The sequence below is a fragment of the Sebastes umbrosus genome, chromosome 2, assembly GCF_015220745.1.
Source record: "Sebastes umbrosus isolate fSebUmb1 chromosome 2, fSebUmb1.pri, whole genome shotgun sequence".
NCBI lineage: Eukaryota > Metazoa > Chordata > Actinopteri > Perciformes > Sebastidae > Sebastes > Sebastes umbrosus.
Genome location: NC_051270.1, coordinates 23,023,766 through 23,046,520, shown reverse-complemented (window position 1 = coordinate 23,046,520; position 22,755 = coordinate 23,023,766). Strand labels below are relative to the sequence as shown.

Below are 22,755 nucleotides of genomic sequence, written 5' to 3'. Positions count from 1 at the left end.
CTCATTAGTTCAAGAACTCTTCTTATATAACTTTTAACTTTGGTCAACTGCTTAACTGATTTTTACTCACAATTATGGTTATCTGACTTTATGTCTTTTTAAAAAAAGACTCATTTGTAAAAGCAAAGACGGCTGTTGTCTGTAAATAGTGTTAAAAAGTAATTTCCCTCTTGAGATGTAAGACGAGATGTAAGACGTTGTAAACACTGAATGACACACAATGACCGTCAATAGTGCAAAGACGACTAAAAGTCCTTTAAGTGCTGCTCCTCACACACCCAGCAGGATCAACAAAACCATTGCCATTGTTAGTTAACACTCTCGCTAGCGGGGCTAAGAAAGACATTCTCAAATGAAAAGTGTAAACTCGTACATTGTTGCGGAGATCTATCATGATGCTGTGTGGATTCAATATCCTGACACTCCATATGTTTCTGGTTTTTAGTCCACAAAGGCCTAAAGAACAGAAGACCACTTAAGTCGGTCATTTAACATCATCATTTTGATGGGAAAGTCAATAACCACAATCCAACAGCGTGACCAGAGCTGCTTTTAGTCCGCTGCATATAATAATAGAAACCCTGAATGTCATTATGCGCTGTCAGTCACCACTGCCTGGAAGTAAAACATTATCAAAGCCATAATTTTATCAGGTTAAATTATATAATTATTATCTTTCACCAGTCTTTCACAGTAACTTCCCAGTAATGCACAGAATAGCATGTGATCTGTTCCTAGTGACCTCTCATGTCATTGCCTGAGACTCAATTAGCCTGTATAAAACTTAATTTTATGAGCTCAGAATTTTCTTCCCAGCACGATTCATCTTAGCTCAGTCTTTCTTGTTTCACCGGTTAATTTTTTTCATGGAAAATGATTGTGTTGGACTTGATCTTACATATATGCAGACATGAAACACTATTTTGATCTTTAAAAAAAACAAAACTTTTTCAAAGATATATGGAGAGGGAACTTTTTGTCATTATTTCCCTCTTAGGACTCTGGCAGAAAGGTCAACATTCACAATCTAAAATAAAACATGTAGAGTCAAATGTAGAAGATAATATATCGTCTCAACTCTTTCCAAGTGTTCAGGAATGTCTTTAAAATTGAAATATATGTATGAGTCTTTTTGCATACTTACTACAGTAAATAATATGAATAATATTGTGTTGCTTTTGTTTTGTGATATGAACTATCCTGAGAGCTATACTTAAATGGTAACACAGAAACAAAATTGCATGCCCAATACACAGGGGCTTACGTGTCCTTGATTCAGGTCCAATTGGAAAAATGGAAAGAAAAAGGCCCTGCAAGCATTCAACATTTAAACAAATGCGGGTGTAATGGAGTAAGTGACTAGGGACTGGTCTTCTACGTGTTTTAGGTGTCAGTAGAGAGAAAAGAGGATTGGCTAAACAAGTTGCAAAAAAAAAAAGGTTTCCAGACCAGAGCAGTCTAATATGAATTATGAGACTGGTGGGAACACCAAATCTCTGGTTGTACATTAGCATATAGAGCCAGAGGATATGCAGATGTAGTATACAACAGTAGGTTTCTCAGGCACTCGCGCTGGTGGTGGTTTAGCAGACTTCGCAGAACAGTGGATTAAGATGCAGAGTTCAGAGTTTGACTCAGTTTTGAACTCAGCTGCAGTGTGAGTGTTTGTATTATTCCACTTAACATAGTCAGTAGTTCATTTTACATTTTCCCATCAAAACAGCTCACACTATGCCAAAATGACTCTTATGGTTTGATATCATTGAGTGATGCACACAGTAAAGGATGAGTGTGATGTATGAGGCGATGATAGTTGACCGATGTATCCATATTTTTTGAAGATAACCAACATGATAGGGTTTAATTAAGTTTGTAATTTAGTCTACTAGTTCCTGTCAACCGCTATGGTGTAGCCATGGGTGTGCCTGGGTGTGTCTGTGCCACCCAAGGAAGCAGCTGGCACTCCCAAAAATCAGATGCAGAATTAAATATTAGTTACTAAAACTAGTTACTATTACTAAACAAAAAAAAACGCCACTATTCATCTGCAGCAAAAAAAGACACAAGCAGTCGTTGCGTGCAACCGGGACCAGGAGCGGCTGCACAGAAAGCTGCCGGGACCAGTTGTGGCAGCTGGCAGCGTCATTTCTTGCTGCATTCACTTGCACTCGAACATCGGAGTTTTTCACACCAGCCACAACTTTTCATAAATATATACTGAGGTGGCTGTATTAGTGTTAAAACTGCCAAAAAAATGTCCACTTGTGCCCTGTGTGCGCTTGCATAAAGGGCCTCTACATCTCTAAGTCGTGGGCTGAATTTCAGTCCCAGTCCAACTCTAGATCATGTGGCACGTCCTGTTTTTCTGATGAACACCCACAGGGGCTCTTCTGGCTACGCTAGTGGTCAACCGATATAATAAGATATAAAAGGATGCTAAAATTAAATTAAATAATATTAAAATTAATTAAATCTAACTGTTTTGTTGTTGTTAATTATGTAAATTATTTCATTTTTCACTGTACCTTAAATGTACTTTTACACTGTGCACACAATTTAGTATTTCATATCACCTCAACTCAAACTGAATCAAAATTAAATATGAAATGAAATGGTCTCAAAATGTTAATCTTAATCAATCTGAAATTCTACTATTTACATTTCTTATGTTTTGAATGTTTCAAGCATTTCTATTCTGGTTTTCCTTGATGACATACAGCACAGCTCGTCTTCACTATAAACAAAATAGGCTAAATGTGAACTGACTGGTCGTTCCTTATGGATTAGTCGTATCATCACAAGAGGGAGATGTATTATTAGAAGTAGATATGTACACCCTGTAGCCGTGTGACAGCTATCATTAACAATGCAAAGAAATGTCAAAGAAGAGTCACCGTATGGTCTGTTAGCAAACATGACGCGTGAAATGTCTGCAGCGTGTTTGCTTACAAAGAGGGAGGAGAATTATTTGGCATTTGTACATGCAGAGATGTGTTATGATCTTCCCAACATTTACGCCGGTGCACTCAGGAACATAGGATCCTAATTTACTCAGCTTCACAGAGACTCCCCGGCTGCCGCTGCTTTTTTCTCCCTCTTATTTTCCTCTTTGTTGGTTGTGGTAATGCTCAAGAGATCAGGTGCTCACATGGAAAAAAGCCACTTGGGCGGATGACAAGAAATAATAATATAATTGGAAGTTGAATTTTATTGGTGCACTTGTGCATTTTGATGCCTGTGTTTAAAGTAATTTAACATGTAAAACAATGTAAATCACATATCTCACTGTCAACAGAAATACTGAATATCATATCCCCAGAAATATGTTTTGTCCTTAAAAATGTTATCCGACAGAAACCATTCAAAGTAATATGTCATGTCTATTGTAAGTACAGTAGACATAAAAGCTTATAGATAACTCTGTTTAATTGCTTTTTTAATTGCATTACTGAATGTCATCTAAATATATCTGTAACACTATATGCGTGATCTTACTTACTTGTTCCAACAAATCATCTGAACTTTGTGAATAACAGCTCCTTATTAATAGAGAGTTTTCAAATGCTGAAAGTTGTAAATGCTAACGCTAGGCTATAACCAACACTATGGCTACATTCACACTGCAGCCAAAAGTGGCTCAAATTAGATATTTTTGCGCATATGTGACTAAGATCAGTTTTTGTTTTTTTTCATAACAGCAAACTTTTGAGATGTTGCAAATTAAGCCCGTTTCCATCAACTGGTTTGGAGCAAATAAACTTGTCTTTTTGGGTAAAACATAGTTTGGTCAGAAGTTGGCGCTATAGGCAACACATGGCTGTAATCCGCCAGTAAACAGAGTGGAAAAAAAAGGTTGTGAACCGGAAACAAAACAAGTCACCTTGGCAATCTAACTTGGCCTTTTAACCATCTATTATAGAAAAATGGAAAGAGGTCTTCAGGAATTTCTTTCAATTGGGCAAGTTTTAATAGTTCTTTCACGTCAGCTACTGTAGTACTGGCCACGTTCATATTGTTCAGAAACGAAGACAAGCATTCGCCTGTTATGAGAATATTCGAGAAGACGCAGACAACGGAAACAGCTGATCAGTCATGTGAGCTATATGTTCGCTATACGTCATTAATTATTTGACAAAGGCGTTTCCATAATCCATTTAGCACATCATCTCTTTTTCGATAAAGGCAAAACCAAAACTTTTTTGTTGCAATTGAGGAAGTTTTATCTAATTTTGTCGTTTCCATACAGCTTTTCTGACAGAGGGTCACACTGTAAAGGACAGAGGGTGTCGTATCCTCCACAGATTGTAAAGCCCCCTGAGGCAAATTTGTGAATTTTGATATTGGGCTATACAAATAAAATTGACTTGACTTTTTTAATACAATACTTAAAAAATGCGCATAAAAAAATATGAATGGAAACACGGCTCCTGTGAACAGCACAGATTACATGGATCTGATTTGGGCCACTTTCATATGTGGTCCTAAATCATATACAGGTCTGATTTGTTTTTCCAATGCGACCTCAGTCGGAACTGTCATATCGGAATTTACTTCTACGTCACTCTAGTTCGTCATTCGTCACAATCCTGCGCTAGGAAGCCATTCACGTCACGATTCCACCACTCCTGGCTCCGACTCTGCGTCAACGCACACCTCCGTACAGAAGTAGCAGCCATTGCTCCACAAAAAGCCATAATTAAAAATGTGTCTCTCTTTCTCCTCGTCCTCGTACTCATCTGCTCACGTATTCGCAGGCTTCCACTGCACATCAACTTATAAATGAAACCGTAAACGCTGACTTCAGTTGCCTCCATGTTTACTTCCATACGACAGTGTGCTACGTGTGACCTCTTTATTATTTTTTGCACATGTGGGTCAGTTCATAAACATGACCAGTTCACACTGGGATCTGATATTGGCCACATTCAACAACAATTATGTGAACAGCCAAAAAAAACAAATCAGATCTGAGCAATAAATCAGAATTGAGCACTAAGGCTTGCAGCGTAAACGCAGCCATGTGAGCTTGTTGAAAAAGGGCAAGAAATGTCTTCGTAACAACGTTCGTAAGCTCTACAGTCTGACGTTCCACCATCAGTAGCAGACTGCTATTGCTGCTGCTTCTACTTTTAATTTATGGACTTGAGTCACAAATTTGATGACTTTAGCCTCGACTTGACAAAATAAAACTTGCAATCTTTGCAACTGGACTTGGACTTTAACACCAGTGACTTGTGACTTCACTTGGAATTGAGCCTTTTGACTTGAAAATACTTGATACCTTCCCCTTAGCCCAAAGATTAACACATATTGTATTTAAAAAGTGTGTGCATGAAGACGATCAACTGTCTGGTACAGGAGTTGGGTTTATTTACTTTTTGAGAGATCCTTTATTGATTTGTTTGGGAAGAGGATTTAGTCATGGGGAAATATCTGAACTGAACAAACTGAATTTCTATCTTTTGTTGTTTATTGCTGAATCCCTGAAAAGTGGTGTTTTTTTGTTGAAATCTGGACTCAATTCCCCAGATCCACTTTGTTTGAACCAATCCAACAGCATCCGTCAAGTTGCAGGAGAAAACCATGAGGAACTAATGTTACGTTACTGAGTGCCAGTTGGCGCCAGTTGTTGTTAAATTGTTAAAATGGCATTATGTTTGGCGAAGAGCGCATTATGACTCGTTTAGGACTCGAAACTCAAAATTTAGGACTTGCTTGTCTTGACTTGCAACTTGAGACAATGACTTGTTACCACTCTGATCAGTAGCGTACCACCACAGAATTTGACAGTGGTCAGTCAACCATACTTGCCAATGCTACTGATTTTTCCGGGAGACTCACGTTTCTCATTCCCCTCTCCAGATTTCCTGCTGCGGTCACAATTCTCCCGTATTTCTCCCGATTTATGGTACATTTTCACACTTTTTTCCCATTTTTGTTATCGTAACCTGTTTCTGGCACAGTACCGCATGTACAAGCCCTACTGTTTCCACTCGGACGACAATAGAGCTACATCAAATATAATTTCCCGTCCGAAGAGAGCAGTCTTTGGGCTTTGCTCAACATAGCGAAAAGCCGCTGTGGCGCAGTGCAAGTGAGTGAGAAACGGAGAGAGAAATGGAGAGAGCTAACTGAATATACTAAATACTAAATACTCAAGCAGTGGCAAAAAAATAATAAAAACTGATGAATATTAGTTTATGTAAGAGATTCACACAAGCTCACGCCAGAGGGGAGAATTAGTCACTTTTCTTTCCTGAGAATTAAAGGTAAAATGAAAAGTTTAACATCAAAATGCTGTAGCCGTGTACTTTGTTATTTTCATTCTTTTAAAGACCTTCGCACTTTGGTTTTGAAATCCTCTCTATTTTTAAGGTCTCAAGGTTGGCATGTATGCAGTCAACCGTTGCCATGGGAAAAAAAGCCCATCCAGAGGTTTGAGGCTGAGACACTGTTTCCACAGATATGCATATAAGATGGTTTTATCCCCATTTGAACTGCAGAATCATTGCAGTTTATTTGTGCTTGAAAAGTGAGGTTTCAAATTTCAGTTCAGTTTTAAGGAATGTTAAAAGACATTTGTTATAAAGTTGTATTTTAGAATGAGAACGTCACACGGTGTAAGGTGTGTGTACTGAATCAGGCTAATATAATGATAGAAATAAGATAGATGTGCTTGTCTCTTTTTCTATCTTTTGTTTAACGTACTCTTTAGATAATTCGAAGTGAATTAAGCCTCTCTCAATATACTGTAACCCAATATTCAATTATAGGCTCATAGGCCAGCTGCCTCGCCGGACAAATAAATTGTTTCAGTGAGGAACTAATGCGTCCGGGAATAATGGTGGGCGCTCAGGATGATAATGTATACTAGTGTCTGTGTCTAAATCTTATGAATATTTTGTTACAGTATGCAATCAGAACCTTTACATTAATCATTCATAGTCCTTGTGGCCCATTATTTCTGCTATTAAATTATTAATGCATTGGACTGACTTTCTTCACATAATCAAGTACCTTTTGTTGGCTGCTATACATTGGTCCTGTACGCAGACAGAGCCATAAAATGAGACATTAAAGTACAACAACAGTCTAGATTAAACAGCGCTCTTATGGTTCCAAAGCCTTTTGTCTGGTCTATATTGTAGGAAAAGACATCAGATACTGTAAATATCGGCACAATGACCCAGCTGTTTGTCTTTTCCACCCCTCCCTCCCTCCTCTTTCCAAACCATCCATCCATGTAGAGTTTTTCTTGGAGCTGCTGGACAATTCAGAGAAGTCTCTCAACAGTATGTTCACACGGACGTACGGCAAGCTGTACATGCAGAACTCAGAGGTGTTCCAGGACCTGTTCACGGAGCTAAAGCGCTACTACACGGGGGGCAACGTCAACCTGGAGGAGATGCTCAATGACTTCTGGTCCAGGCTGTTGGAACGCATGTTCCAGCTACTCAACTCCCAGTACCACTTCACAGAAGACTACCTGGAGTGTGTCAGTAAATACACAGATCAGCTAAAGCCCTTTGGAGATGTGCCCAGGAAACTGAAGGCCCAGGTCACCAGGGCCTTCATCGCCGCCCGGACGTTTGTCCAGGGGCTAATGGTTGGTCGGGAGGTCGCCAACAGGGTCGCCAAGGTGAGTTTGATTTTCTTCTCATGGCAGTTTTGACTGTTGACGTGTTGTTCAGCTCTTAAGTGAACCTGTGCTGATGAGCAGTATTGTATTATTGCTTTAAGATAAAGTATTAAGCATTGTAAATATTAGGGGTGGGGAAAAAAATCGATTCACCTATGTATCGCAGGTTTGATTTTATGATTTTGAAATCTATTTTTTAATGCCAGAATCGATATATTTGCTTCATTTGAGTTTATGCGGAGGTCAAAGGAAGTTATCTCTTTTATTGTTGTAGTCTGAGTAACGTGACATCATATCCATTCCATATCCTTCAACCAAAACAACAAGCAGAAAGTAGAAAACGGCGTAGGGTCAGCGTGGATACGACCTGCACCCTCACATTTTAAAGCCAAAGTGGTAAACACTACACATCCAGTTAAGTATGGAAACACTTTGGGTTTCACACATTGTTAGGAAAAGCAGAGCTAGACATCACGGCTAAAGCTGCATGCTAACTCTGTCATGGACAAGTAGTGTTATCGTATTGCGGTAACGTGCGTTCAAGCTCACCGCTACTTGCATCTCTGTGGTCAAATCGGCCGACACTAAAACTGTAGAGCACCCATATACTGACATTTATGTGAAATGCATTCAAACGGCACCGCGATGGAGCTGACCATGGATGTATAAAGAGAACGGACCGGACGGGAGTGCTAGCGACAGACTTGGCTAAGTTAGCAGAAGTACAGTATATACCTGTGACTACGTCTGGTTTTCAAAATAAGGTGTTAACAAAGGGAACTGTATATACAAAATACATATAAAGAAATAAAATCGATTGCATTATATTCACCAGAAGTATGAAACATGTTACATGTCCCTTATAAATCAAAAAGAAAATGTCACTAATTTGTGAGGGAGATGTCTTCATTCTTTGATTTTTGGGTTGCTGGAAAAGATTTAATAAATAATTCCTGACAATGACTGATATATTTGACTTCAGGACATATCTGACTACACACAGGCTGAAAAACAAACATTTTAATGTATCAATTTAAATATTTTCCAAAGTAAAAGTCCCTTGAAGTGCAAGATTCAACTTTTCCCCATGGCTTAGTCTTAAAGTCAACACAATAAATCGAATCACAATACTTGTAGAATCACAATACTTAAATGTCGCAAATCATATCGAATCGGCACCCAAGTATCGTGATAGTATCGAATCGGGAGATAGGTGTATCGTCCCAGCCCTAGTAAATATCCTGTAAGATGCCTGAGATAGGAGATGTCTCCTCTTTAACACTGGGTTGTTTTCATGAGGCCATACATTATTCCAGTCCGTATTATGTGATTAGTCTAAGTGATTCACACACAAGAGAATCATGGTTTAAGGAAAATATTTAATCATTCATAAGATGCTATTTTCTGCTGTACATACTGTACTCAGAGTATACTCACAGAGCTGACGGTCTGTCCACCCTCTTGATTCTTAAGTCTTTAAAACCTCTTCACTGGACTTTACATCATACTCCTTTAGATTACATTGCATCTGAATTATTTATTAAAAAGCTCAGAAATAAAGAGCAAACATTTTGATTCCATATGAAGATCGTTGCACTTGATCTCTGGGTGTGAGGGCCAGTACGAGACATTTTTTCATATAACTGGTGGAGTACACAGAATGCTCCATATTTCTCCACATTTCAAGAGAATTACCCGCAGAGAGCAAAGCTTTGCAAAAGAGGAAAGATTAAAGCTCATATCCCCACGAGATTTCTGATGTGGTTTTGTTTGTTTGTCTTTGCTCTTCTCATTTTGTTACTTCTTGGACACTGTGTATCAGTAAAATTAGTGACATTTTCCATGCGGACAGTTAATTTGATGATATTAATAACATTTGTCTTTGCTGTTGCTTCTGGTTTGGTTTGAGAAATTGGTTGATTTGATTCTGAAAAGTAAATATGTTTTTAGAGCATTATCAAACACTGGAGATTAGAAATGTGTTTTTAAAGGCTTAGTGGATATGTTTTCTAATTCCATGTTCAACATAGAAAGTTACGCAACAGTTTTTCATTGACGTCTAAACTGTAAAAATTATATAACCAAGCTGTTTGCTTTTGATGCTGCAGTGCATTGCTCCGCTTCCGCTTTATGAAATAAATAAAACAATACTGGCAGGAATGATAAAACTAGTAGACAAATTTATGCACAGTCCAATTTCATCATTAAAAAAACAACAAACAAAAAACATTAAAGTTTAATGCAGTGTGTTTCCTGGAAAACTCGAGGGTGAGTCCTTAGAATACTTAGTTTACTAGATTTTAAATTATGATTTAATTTAAGTTTTCTCTCCTCACTTATATCCATCATCCACATGGAATACATTTGGTTCTGTTGGTTTAAAGTTTAGAGTTCATAAAAGACAATTCAAAGCCTACTAGGACATCTATGGACATGGAATAAATATGCAATCACAGAAGAAAATACTCCCTGCATACTTTCTTAAAACTCTTTTAAAAACTGTGAAACATATAGACCCTTCAAAGACCTTTAGCCGTGGATTTGTCTTTAGAAATAGAAACTATAATTATGTATTTTTCAACACTTTTTCATCTACTAATTTCCTTCCATTGCTGATAAATCACAATGACAGTTTCAGTCTGGAACGTTATTGACCTCCAAAATTGAAATTCTTCACCTGCAATTAGACACAAATGATGTGAAACTGTAGTTTTATCATTAGTTCAAACCTCAGTTTTAAAATGTCTTCAGAGTTCAGCAGTGATAGGATTCCTTTTTATCTGGTTTTAGCTTGAAGCTCGCTGTGCCTTTCACTCGAACAGAGGAGACAAATTGTCAGAAGAGGAAGAAAGAAAGAAAATAAATGAGATGGGCTGAGTTTGAGAAAGAACTTTAATCCTTTTCATTTTGTCATTTCGGAGGTTAAATCAACTCCCTGTGTTAATCTCTGGCTGTACAGCGACAGACAGATCATAGAACTGGGTAGAGTGTGAACATAACTATGTATTATAATATAATATATATAATATATATATATATATATAATATAATAATATATAATAATATAATAATAATATATAATATCACTACTTGGGTATATAAACCTTTGTTTTATTGCAGAAAATGCTGTTTCAACTATACTGTCAACAACAATAAACTAGGACTACAACTAATGATTAATGTCATTATTCATTCATCTGCTGATTATTTTCAAGATTAATCAATTAATAGTCTATCCCAGTTTCTCAGACTCCAAGGTAACATCTTCAAAGGTCTTGATTTGTCCGAACATGAGGGAAACCCCAAAAATATTTTATTTTTTTATTTTTTTATGTTTTAGTATTATTATTTTATTTGATGACAAAGAAAAGGAGCAAATTCTCACATCCATGAAACCATTAATTGATTGTCAAAATAGTGGCCAATTAATCTGTTTTGATTGATTAATCATTGCAGCTCTACAATCTAGATGACACTACAGAGCATAGAGTTATCACTTTCCTGAGTTATTTCATGTGTACTGTTAAGTTTAAATAAAAAAAAATACTGTATACTCTCAAATCATGTCAATTTGTATATTCTATTTAAAGTAAATTTAATAAAAAGAAAACTAAATGCACTTGGGTATAGTGTTGAATTTAACTCTTATAGTGTTTCATTAACAAGTTATACTGTTACTTGCTTTTTTATAGAAATGTCAGTTACATAAAACACTTCTGGCTGCTGTTAATCATGAAAACTATTCATGTGTTGGATGTTTTTTTTATTAGATGAAATGTCGTCAGTTTATGAGAAAACCAAACATGACTTGAAATATAATAATGTTAAAAAGCCACATTATCTTCACACACAAGAAAATACTACTTTCAAATTCCTAATCTACTTTTCCCTCTTCATCAGACCAGACACTAAACCATTGCCAACTTTTATTACTATTGTGTCTGAAACTGAATCAGCTTGATATATTATCACCCTCCTCCCGTACCCACTCTCCTCACATAATTATGGGGGATTTTGGGAATTTACATCATGAAAGTATGTACATATTAAAGTGCTATATCCTCCTTGCTGCCATATATCTTCTCTGAAGATTCAGTCATCTTAAATTGTTTATTATCGTCTTTTATCTTGCCACTGCGTTAGCCTTCCACCATTCCTCAGTGGATTTGCCGCCATTTCAGATGACGGGTTAGAATGAGCACCTCTATACATCTGTCCCAGGCCTAAAAGGCACCCTCACTCTGGATCAAATCCCATATTCCTCGCTTCCTCATCAATTATGGAGTGGAGCCAGGAAACAGTGTGGCATTGCTGAAGGCTGTCAGGGTAGTGAACAACCATACTGTAGAACTGGAGGTGAAAATGTTGCCTGACATGACAAATCACCTTGACCTGAGAATCACCCTGCGTACTCGCTGCTTTCAAGGACAAAAAGCCACTTGCATCTCCTTACAACGCAGTCTTAGAGTACAGTTTCTCACTTCTTAAGTGTAAGCACAACACTATCGACAAGGCACTTTGTGCTCAATTTTACATCCATAAACAACAAGGATTTATATACTGCGGTGGAACGCTACATTTGAGTGGTGTTAAAGCTGCAATGACTCCTCAGAAGTCAGTGTTTTTGCTGTGTGTGGTCATTCAGCAGTTTGTGTTATTTTAGCAGATCACTTATGGGCAAACGGTAGTAAAACGCACCTCGCAGCTGGACAAACTGCTGTAAAGTGTCATTCCATAAACCATCTGTCATTAAGGTGGAGTACTATGTACTTTACTTATTATCCTGTAGCAGTAGTGGAAGATGTACTGTAGATACTTCAGTAAAATTACTAATATGTTACCCCAAAAATACTCCATTTCAAGTAAAAGTCCAGCCATTAAAATTATACTTCAGAAAATGTAAAGTAAAAACAAAATTATTTACAGGTTATTATGTATCATGTAGAGCTGCAACGATTCCCACTGAGCAATAGACCTCTTTTCAACAGCCCCTCTGTGCTTTAGCTCTGATATAGACCACGATTTATTAGCTATAGCCTTGTTTTAGACCATATTTTAAAAACATCATTACTTATTTTAAACATGTAAATATATAACATAAGCACTAAACATCCCATTTATTTTTTGTCATATACACAGTTTCACAGATTGAAACAACGCTAGGCTAATGGTACGTGTCCACAGGGCTGTTGTTGGACACGAGGGCTCGCCTCGCATTCCCAGCATTGGACGCTCGATGGGCTGCCACTGGGCATTAAGCAACCGATTGGACGAATGCTTTCACTCGTGGGCTACTGCAAGCTAGCTGCAAGCTTGACAGCTGGAAGTATTAACAATAGCCATGTTCGTTGTTTACATTCATTATGATAATTTTGGGGATGTGGCTTTGGAGGGAGGCCTGAAGGGACGGACTGTCAGTGTTGCTGACTTGTTGACTTTCTTGCTAGATTTAGGGACGTTTGGAGCTAGTGCTGCTGCTAGCTACTTTCATTGGAAAAGACTTGGCAACTCTAGGCTTCTTTTTTTGGTTGGATCATTTTTCAAATCTAGCCTACTCCGCTAGTTTCTCAGCATTACCGACCCGACCTTCAAGGATTTCTTGACGTCGACTTAAAAGTTGCGATTGAAAGATCGTTGTTGACCTTGGACCACCTGACCTTCTTTCTGTCTTGACCTTCCACTGCTTCAAATTTGATCAACGATGATAATTGATCTGATTAATTATACCTAAGGCCCCTTTGGAGTCTTCATCTATCTAAAGCTTCTCAGTTTCTCTTCTTCTTCTTTCACCATAACTATTTTACCATTTTAGAAGTAAATCAATGCATAAAGACCGACAGTACAGTAATGCTGTTCTAATTTTGGGAGATAAAATGCCTACTGGCCTGTGAGAAGCATTATAAAAATTAACAGAAAATATGACTCTGTCTCCGCCACAGGTCTTTAGTCATATTTATATGTGAAGTGTTGCATACTGTAAATGGCCCCTGTGAGCGCCTCTAACTAGCCACCGTTAAGGCTCCAACTCAAATAACCAAATCAGTGGTGAAAGCCAGAGGTTTTAAAATGACAAAATGTGCCTTTTATATGAAATGGCTGCTTTCAGCCATCTGTCTGTTCAATTTTCCACGTTACTTTAACACAGGATGGTGCACTGATGATGATGAGCCATACATAATTACTGCTAACAGGCAGCTCTGCATGCAGTCAAGTCAGAACAGGAGAGATATCACTCTGTAAAATGGGATTGCACTCGACTTGCACTGAACAGTTTCCTGGACCCCGATCCTGGATTAAGAGCAGAATCTCTCTGGATTACAGTTTATGATGACCATTAAGAGTTTTATCCTGCAGTACTTAAAACACAGTCCAGCCACATTAAGACCTGCTCAGAGAAGATTGTAGGGATTTGGACCTTTTGGAGGGTTTAAAGTTCAGGCATTTAGAGCACTTATCACTCACTGTGCATACGCACGGGAAGCCGGCCTAGTTCCCGGTGCAAATTTAGTCGAGATGATGGAAGGAAGTAAGGTATTTTGTACTAAGGGATTTGTTTTTCCTGATGGCTTACACTGTCATGTTGATCTCATTATACACTCATTTCCTACCATGAACTGTCAAATCATTTGACATTAAGCTCCGAGGCAGTTTCTAATCTTTACACAACATTTACCTTAGATTAATGTTCTGCCAGTTCGCTGACTTGTGAGAAATATCAGGAACAGTTACATGCAGTTTCCACACTTTTTCTTGGGTATCTTTTTTTCTTCTCTACTTAATGTACTCAGTGTTCAAATCAGTTTAGCCCACTCACTGTGAGGGCAATACAGTTACGTGCATTCAACACTCAGTAATACAAGCTCAGACAACAGTGTCACTCTGAGTCAGTACTTTGAATTTATAAAAAATAAATGGGACTAAAGAGATGGAAACACATAGAAATAACACAGTACTTGTGTGCTGCTTTTTGGATTTAAACATAACCAAATCTAATTGAGTGAAACATTCATATATACTTTAGTAGAATAAAGTAATACAATTTTATTTATTTGCACTTTTCATTTCCTGCCACAGAGCAAGTAACTGCATAATATATAACATCATACAATATGTTTATTGTGTGAAATAATAGCTGTGTCTCAATTCCATACTGCATACCTAATGTACACGCTGCAAAGTATGTACTATAAAGTCATTTTCATAAAGTAGTTTGCAGTATTTTCAGTTGGTATAAAAAAAAAATCAAACTGTGACCTTGAATGCTACTATTAATTAAACTTCACAAAGAGAAGTCAAAATAATGCTTTTGATGATGTACTAATATTTTTTTTGTCTCACCATCACCTGTAATTTAGCTTAATTTTATTGTAGCTGTTAGCGGCTCCTCTTTTTGTTTTGTGCAATGCATTATGGGACAATAGTGCCTTCAAAAACCAAATGTTTTATTGTATGCACACTGACTTTTTGAGTCTGTTACCCTTTTGTAAAACACACTGCGCTTAAATGAAAGGAAATAGTGTTTCAGATGTATTTTGCTAAAATATTAAATGATACATAACATCACGTAGCAGCGTGAAGCATGAAATAATGAGTTTAATAAGAACACTGTAGTGGTAACATTCAGCCAAGAATTTCTGGGTTTTAGCTTTTAGCTTCCAAGATACCACATCATAATAAAATAACTAGCTGGTATACTTAGTATGGTGAAGCACATTATCAAGATTTTGTTTTCTGTTGGATTCTTATGAAATATAGTACTGTATAGCTGCAAAGATTAGCTGATTGATTGATCTGCAGAAAATTAATCAGCATCTATTTTGATAATCAATAGAGTGCTTTAGGGATGACGTATTTTTTTAGACCAAACAGGAAGTTAGTATCATTATTGCAGAAAATAAACTCTGTGGCAAACAGACGTTTATGATACTTACACATTTTGTTCAGCAAGATAATCTTCACAAACAAACACCACTTTTATGTTTTGTGAAGCGTAAATGTAATCGCTAGAAGTAAAAAGTTAACGTTAGGCTACAAACAGTCGCATGACTTCACGTCACCACCACTCAGCTAAAGGCGGACTAGTGATGGGCGTTTAGAAGTCTCATTTAGCCACTTGTTGGCAAACACCTTTCTTAAGAGCTTCAAAATTTCCAAGTAGGATATTTACTGACGTATTTTATATCGTAGAACAAAATGTTACAATCTCTTAAGCTTGTGTTAACCACAGACCTTAAATCAGGCATCACACTAAATACTCATTAAAAAAAAAACATTGACTTCCAGACGAGGGAACCAGAAGTGCTAAAATGCTAACTCATCATTTTAGGACTCATTCCTGCAGCACTCTGTTAATTGTTTCGGTCACTCCTTTTCTGAGCAAAAATGACAAACCATCTCTGGTTTCAGCTATTCCAAAGTGAGGATTTGCTGCTTTTGTCTGATTTTTAATATCCTTATAAACTGAATAAATTTAGGTTTTGGACTTTTGCTCGATAATGTCTACAATGTTCTTCATCAGTGTTCACATTTTGCAATATTTTCTTACATTTTACAGCCAAAACTATTAATAATTTAATGGAAAAAAAATAATTGGCAGATTAATCAATAATGAAAATAATTTAAATAAAGACAATTACAAAACACACAACAGGTTTGTATAACCAAATCACAGTGAGGTGCTCATAAGCGATGCTCTTTGACACAGCAAAGCAATGCCATTGGAATTGGTTGCAGTTGATCTGTAATCACTACGTAAAGAGACAGCACTACTAGTTGAAGAGACACAAAGACAAAATGCCTTAATTTAATCAACAAAGTGAATATATTAGTGTCTTATATGTGGTCTAGTAGAGTCAAAGTAGTCAGTATCTGTATTTGTGATGAATATGTAGCACAACCAGAAAGTGGACTGAAACATTTTGACAGCAGATTCTGCTCAGGGCGTGTTAAGTGACCTCCTCCATAAGAGAGTATGGTTCATCCATGTTTCTCAGCTGAAGCCCACTTCTACAGATGCACCGGACAACTTGTCCGTCTCTCCCTCCCTCTCTCTCTCTGTCTGTCTCCTTCTCTCTCGCTGGCTCACAGCTCACACAGCTTGCTGGGGATAAGGCCTCAGCCACAACGCTGTGACGGCAGATGGCAACTGGCTCAAAAAGGTTGGCACGTCATCGGGAAATGTGCTGCACCAAAGATGTCCTTTTTAATTAAAAGATTTTGATCTGTGGTGAACTGTAGAATGTTGGAAAAAAAATGAGAGACAGCATGTGGTCTGAAATACAAGGGCATGATATGAAAGGATAATAAAGAAATATACTGTATAAATCTCTCTATGCTCTTCAATCTCACACTGGAAACTAAAAAAAGATACAGACTCAGTCAGCCTGATAGTGATTCAGTGTGAGGACATTTAGAGAATAATACAAAAGGATGGAAATGGTCAAATATTTAGGAAAATATCCATCGAATTCTAACATGTTCAAGCAAATATCCAACAACCAGTGAAAATATGTCGCATCAGTTGACTGTTTAAACCCAGATCTCGTCTTATGACTACTTTTTTGCACCTTGACTTAAAGTGTATGGCACCACATCTTTATTTAAAAAGCACTTAGAGAAGGTTGTCAGCACTGATGTTGTGACATTTGTTCGGAGGTTTCCTGGCAGCCACGTGAGACCTGTTTGCCCCTGACATTCAGGCTGGGCTGCAGACCTTCAGAGTCAGATGGACACGGGGTGAGTGCTGTGCTTTAATCCAGGAGGCGCCATGGCAGATGGATAAAAATATAGTGTATGCCGGTCTTGTACCCACCAGAGATTCCGAATGGCTCGCGGTACGCTGTGTCTAGTCATCGAGCAGTGTGGGCTTGGCTTTTAACATGTTTGCACTTGTCTTGGTAAATTAAAGAAACAGTCCTAACTGCTGCTCCAGACATGCCACATAACATGGTAGATGTCAGGGTAGATCATCGGTCGCCGGGGCCTGCCAAGTACCACTGCGTTGTTTCGTGGAGCCACAGCTGCTCACATGTGGATTATTCTGTCAGTCCCAGACATTCATTGATTTGACAGCAAGTGATTTTAGTGCAGCCTCTCTGGAATTGTCTTTGGCTCCGTCTTACATTTAACATGGTGAGTGGAGGGAGACTAAAGTTCACAGAGACGTGATTAGTGAAAGTACAAAGTGCTATAGACCGTGTTTTATTACCAATGACAACTTTAGTGCATACACTGTCATATTGTGCATCTCTAGAGCTGCAATGATTAGTCGACGAATAACCACCAACTATGTTGATAAGTGATTAGTCGTTAGTCTTTTTTCATATAAAAATGGCAGAACATGCCGTTTTCAGCTCTCAAATATGGAGATTTACTGCTTTTCTCTGTTTTATATCATATTAAACTGAGTATCCTTGGGTTTTAGACTGACAAAATAATACATTTAAAGACATCACCTTGGACTTTGAGAAACTGGGATGGACATTTTTCACTATTTTCTGACATTTTATGGACCAAACGATTCATCAATAATAAAAATTGTCGCTAGTTGCAGCCCTATTCATCTCATGTTTACCCATGTGCTTATCTTAAATACCCTCTCAGTCTCTAAATATATTTGTGAATTGGCATGTTTATGGTTTACAACAGCAAATATATTTTTGTGAGTCTCCATCTATTTTTGACACTGTGCTGTGTGTCGCCAAGAAACACACAGACGCAGTTCAGCTGGACTGAAACAAAGTGCTGGTTTCCAAATATCTGAAGAACCTTATATTGTATTAATTTTTCATTTTTAAATATAACTTGGTATACAGCACTGCTCGATGAACAATTCACAATTTAACTGCAAACCAGAGCATACTGTGGCAGTAGAGGTATGGATGACTGTCTCCAGGTCAGAGGTACAGCGAGTTGATCAGAGTTTGGAGATGATGCAGAGCTGCATGAAGCTTTATTTTATTACCTGATTGATTTATTTGTCAAACTTCAATTCTAAATCGAATACGACTCCCAAGATTTTTTTCATGTGGTTTAACAATGGAGCCCAATGGGCTAAGATGAGGGGGAATAATGTTGGTCAAATACTGTGGTCCAAATAAAATAACTTCAGTTTTATTCTCATTGAACTGAAGAAAGATTGCAGCCATCATACAGTATCACAAAGCATAACATGGCGATACTCAAGTGTTTTGATATTTTCTTACACACCAGATAAAGCAAATGCAGACATATCATAATGCATATTGTACTGCTTTACAGATGTACAGTATGTGATGAAAGTAGATCTTTAAAGTTATGCATTGGCATTATTTCTATCTCGTCATAATTCCTGTTTGCTCTTCTTTTTTTCATCCGATGTTAGGATTAAAACAACATTAGGTCATGTCAGTGCAGCAGAAGGCTAGTATATTGCCTGTGTATTTTATGTTGCCTTCTGTGAGCATATTCCAGATTATGTTATGAATTTTTCTCTAACCTAAGGAATTACAGATTTTTATTGCATCAACCTTTACTGTAATCCTTTGGTTAGGAAGAAATATGTGAAGTTTCTACACAGACGTTTGGTGCGACCCGGCACATGTTTCTGTTGGTAGCAGATGGTGGTCTGATTTGCACAGTGACAAATCACTCATATTGCCATTGACACTAATGGCTGTGGAATTGAGTGGGGACGCTGGGGCACCAATGCAGTCTTACATCCATGTCCAATCAGCGCGAAGCAACGCAGCCTGTCACAATAATTATGACAGAACTATTGAGACAATTTTTTGGCGACAGACTCCGTGTCCCACCAGTGTTCCCCTTGATTGGCCTTGGTAGCTTGCAAAGTCATTGTCATTTCTCACAACTTCATTACTTTGTGGCACAAAGCAATTTCCATCTCCTGTGCTCTTCCCACTCTGTTACTCCTAAAGGGAGTTCACGCCATATGCGCATGACAACACCCTGTCGGATAGACAAGGTGGTGCCTTCCAAGAGTGTCTTTTAGAGTTATCTCTCATTATGACAGTGAGCCTTGTCCTTTATTATAATGATTTAGTTATCTCGGATATGTCTCACTGCTGATAGTGAATTCAGGTGAGTGTAATGGCTCCCGACTGTGGCCTTTTATGGGATGAAATGAAAAGCGGTTTGCTTTATTATTGCTCAGTCTCATTGCATTTATAATCTCACATTTCCAATCCTCAATAAAGTTAATGCTCACATCAGGAGTCTGGCTGAAATACCGACTGCATCTTCAAGCTGCTCTTTTGAAGCAGCCGGCTAATGAGTAGGCCGCTGTTTATGCCTCACCCCACACTCATTTGTAAGTGGAGCATTTCTCTACAAAACACTAAATATAACTAAGTACAGTCACACGGGTACGGCACTTTAGGGATGTCACAATACCAGAAATTTAGTAGTTGATACCAATGCCAGTGAAACTCCATGATTCTTGTTACCGATTTGATGGCATGTTAAAAAGCAAAAGTAAAACAATAAATCAAATGTACTTCAACATACACTCCTTTATAACCATTTGTAGCTGTTTTTTTGCAAATGTATTTATATATATATATATATATATCCCTGATGATCCGCCTCAAGTTTCAAGATTCCTCAAGATTCCTAACACATCAGGATAATGTTACGATTAACCTTTGCCCAATAGTATGTTTTTTTTTACTGAATAGAGCTTGAACACATCATAATGTAATCAATGCAACCTCCATATGTTAGCTGTTTAGCTTCGTTATTTTGCTAAACAGGACTGTGCTGCCCACCGGCTGCTAACAGCTGACGCTAACTTGCTCGCCTCCTGCTGATTTCAACACAGATTTGTTGTTCACAATGTAGCATTATCAGGGAAATTTTCTATCGTCCCTGGGACGAAGGGACGAAAAACGGGAACCGTCACGTTTTCAGAATTTTGGCATCGACTTGGTTCCAAAGTAACAGTTCTTGTAACATCCCTATCCATCAACAACAATTTTACAACAATGTAAAAATACTCCATTACAAGTAAAAGTCTGACATTTAAATGTTTACTTAAGAAAAGGTAAAGAAGTATTTACAGCAAAATGTACTCAATGTATCAAAAGTGAAAGTGCTTGGCCCCTTAGCCACTTTAAAATTGAGGTACTCGTAATTTACTTGGGTGTTTTCATACTTTATATTTCTGCACCACTATGCTGAGGACAGGAATTTCACTTGAATTTGAGTATTTTTCTATTGCAGTATTACTACTTTTACCTAAGTAGAGGATCTAAATACTTCCTCCACCGCTGCACAAACACATGCTCTCCATGCGGTATTATCGCAGCACTTAAACATCAGATGAGTAGATTAGTGTTTTAATCTCACTCTGGATCTGAGGCATCTCGCGCCCCAGTCCTACACTCAGCCTGCTGTGAAATATTCCATCCACTCAACTGTAAATAAGTGCTAACAAGATTATCAGATTACTCTTCATCCAGGGCATACAGCGACTGCTGGGCACAGTAACTGCACTGATGTAATAGTATCCCTGTTAGATAATTGCGTTAGGAGGCACCATTTTAATGCAAATTTTCTAAAGGCTCACAAAGCTCAAGGGCAGCTTAAAACACTTTTCCTATTTGCAGTGTGAATTATATTTCTTTGGTTGCAAAAGCCACAGTGAACGTAAAGAGTGCAGTCAGGAACGGGTGTATAGTGAAGAAAACTCTCCCAGTGTTTTCTGCATGTCTTTTAACTAGGCTCTCTAGAAACTGGGCCAAGTTTAATTGAATTGACAGAAACAGATTAATCCCAGAACTTTTTTTTTTAATTATTTAATATTCTCATGAATAAATGCTGTACTTTATTGTACAATTTGGAAGAAACATATGATGATATTAAATTGCACAAAATGACATTTGCAATGGTTTGCTGATGATGAGTAGATGATACAGTATACTATGTATATTCAGTAGGCTCCTCTGTAAGGCTGCCATCATTTATACCATGCAGCGGTGGAACAGTGAATTTATTAAGGGAATATATTCCAAAGTCATCCTGTCAACTAGTTTTTGTTTTATGATGGTGGTTTAAACTGGATTTAATGTCCTTGCCCAGGTACGGTGACTGGGTGGGGCTGAGCCAACAGAGGAAACAAAAGCTCTCCCTGTCTCTTTCGTCTGCCACTACAACAAATATATTTATATGCAAATTAGCCTGTGAAATAAAATGATTCAAATAGCTTGATAGGAGAATGTTCTATTTAATCTGTGGGGTTTGAGTCATTGACAGAGAGGAGGGAAGGAGATTGCTGGAGATGCATGAGGATGCCGGTGGAGGTGGAAGTGCAATCTAAAAACTGTCTCATCCCCGTCTCAGTTACAGTAGACTGGTGAATTGCAGGTAGCAGTCAGATTTGACTTGTGGATTTCTATGTGTGATAAAAAGCAGAAAACTATAGTGCAGGAACAGAATGACCAGACTGGACTCTAAAGGTTAGAGCTGCATGTGGGATTATGTTCAAACACTGTAAATCAGTGGATTAATGAATGAAAGGGCAAAACTTGATATGGTGTTGGCTGCTTTTATAATGTGCTAACAAAATATTTTATATACTAACATCATTATAGAAATCACTAAGTGTGTTTTCGCAAGTGAGAAATTCTTTGGGAGATAAGAGGCAGCTCTCTCCAAAGCAAACACTGTGATTGGCATGAAGTTGGTTCTGTCTCTCAGTCCAAATGTGGTTGTTCCTGCCACCTGCCCGCTCCCTCTGTTTGTCTGCTGGTGTCTTGTCCGGTTTTCTCTCCATCTGTTTCATCTGTATCTGTCTCTCTGTTTTCTTGGTGTTTGTTTCTCTGCGTCTTTGGCAGCGTCTTTGGCTTCATTCACAGCCGGTCCTTTCTCTTTTTGCTGTTCTTTTTGTACTCCCTCCAGCATTGCCTGTGAATTAGAAAATGTAGAGGGCTAGTTAATGAAAATCTAATGACTGTGAAGGGTCCATGCAGGCTGATATCAGACACAAACAGCACTATAATACATTAACATCATTTATTAATATACATTGACAGTACCACTATGCAGCATTTATAATGATCTGACTTTTTCAGTCCCGATACCGATAGCGATACCTGGGCTCTTTGGGTATCGGACGATAC

At 37.9% G+C, this 22,755-nt stretch overlaps 1 protein-coding gene across 2 annotated transcripts in view; it reads left to right on the top strand.

Annotated features, from left to right (window-relative positions):
- The window catches only part of gpc6a (glypican 6a), a 169,172-nt gene that overhangs the window by 77,342 nt on the left and 69,075 nt on the right, over nt 1–22,755 (top strand). For both annotated transcript variants that reach the window (XM_037751508.1, XM_037751513.1), the window contains exon 3: nt 7,248–7,639. In XM_037751508.1, coding sequence (XP_037607436.1) covers nt 7,248–7,639 — 392 coding nt within the window. The remainder of the gene's footprint in view (nt 1–7,247; nt 7,640–22,755) is intronic.